This window comes from Lactuca serriola, chromosome 7 (assembly GCF_051521515.1).
Source record: "Lactuca serriola cultivar US96UC23 chromosome 7, Lser_US96UC23_V15, whole genome shotgun sequence".
NCBI lineage: Eukaryota > Viridiplantae > Streptophyta > Magnoliopsida > Asterales > Asteraceae > Lactuca > Lactuca serriola.
In genome coordinates this window covers 170,813,783-170,815,306 of record NC_136414.1, presented here as the reverse complement: position 1 = coordinate 170,815,306, position 1,524 = coordinate 170,813,783, and the positions used below count along the sequence as shown (strand labels likewise).

The 1,524-nt window shown below is 29.7% G+C and overlaps 1 protein-coding gene across 1 annotated transcript; it reads right to left on the bottom strand.

The window, feature by feature from the left end:
- Positions 1 to 330: 330 nt before the first annotated feature.
- Positions 331 to 997, bottom strand: LOC145063635 (uncharacterized). Its single transcript, XM_079011231.1, has 2 exons — positions 836 to 997; positions 331 to 748 (listed from the first exon to the last, which is right to left on the bottom strand). The coding sequence occupies exons 1-2, from the start codon at positions 936 to 938 to the stop codon at positions 513 to 515; spliced, it is 339 nt and encodes a 112-aa protein (XP_078867357.1). The 5' UTR covers positions 939 to 997; the 3' UTR covers positions 331 to 512.
- Positions 998 to 1,524: the final 527 nt, after the last annotated feature.

Below are 1,524 nucleotides of genomic sequence, written 5' to 3'. Positions count from 1 at the left end.
GATTTTAGGTCTGAGTGCAAGAATTAGTATTATACTTCCATTTATCCGTTTATTATAGTACATTACATTCATTTCTTTTTATTACATCATTGCATTTTCTTGTTTCAATTATTCTTATTATAATAGCACTCTCTTGGTTAGCACTCCTCTTTAACTTACCATATATATATATATATATATATATATATATATATATATATATATATATATATATATATATATATATATATATATATATATATATATATATATATATATATATATATATATATATATATATATATATATAATTTGTGATATAGAGAAAAACGGGAGAAATTTGACAAGGTATTGAAAAGGATACATTCTTGGACATAGAGAGTTAAAAGAGATCTCATATTCTACAATAGAGTAAAAATATCTCTTATTTTACAATACATATCAACTGCATACTTCCATCGAAAGAAGTTGTGCTAATTATTTCACATATAAGCAGTACGTAATGCATAATTGCATGGCGAAAGCATCATTAGTTAGTTTTGAGTTTGTTTGTAAGCAACTGCCTCTTCAAACGTGCTGCAACACTTGCACCCTTTGTATCCACGTCCACCACAGCAGCCATGTCTGCAACCTTTGCTTCCACCACCGTTGTTGTGCCCTCCTCGTCCACCACCGTTGTCATGCCCTCCACGTCCACCTTTGTATCCTCCGCCTCCATGTCCACCACCTCCACTGTATCGTGAATGTCCACTGTCGACGTTAATCTGACCTGCGACATTAATTAGTGTTATTCTATAACTTTGAAGAATTATATGCTTTATAAAAATAGAGCACGTAAAGGATATATTTTACTTACTGTCAGTGTTTTCAGCCAACTCCTTAGCTGCAGCCACTTCGGAGGTGATGAGAAGGACAACAGCAAAAGCTAGAGCAAGAAGAAGGAAAGCTCTTGTAGCCATTTTCACTTGTTTAATACAAAAGAAAATATATGGAAGAGGGATGTGGAAATTAGTGTATTACGCAGTCTCTATTTATAGATGGTTTTATGAAAGAAAAGTTTATTGCTATGTCCCACTTTACTCCAACCAAATTCATATTTAAATGTTTGGTAGGATACTGCCATTTTTTTGCATGTGCTTTAATTTTTGTTATTGGTTTATTTTGTAATTGAAAATTATTACGACTGAAAAAAAAGCTGCCGACGAAACAAGGAAGAAGAATACATGAATATCGAAATACACTTAATTAATAGGATGATGAGAATGAATCCATGAAAAAAGAAAACAATTTAATCTACCCTAATAAATGAAAATGACTTTGTCATATGTCATTTTCTCATTCATTTGGACACATGGCATTTTCTAGAAATTTTAAATTTATCTATTTTCCACTTGTCATTTTATTGTATTTTTGATTTTATTAAATTAAAATCCACATTTAATATATAAGGTAATATATATGTAAGGTATTTATTAGAAATGATTTATATATGTAATGTATCTAATACATTAAAGTCTCATTAATTTTAATAATTCAAAAAATTTC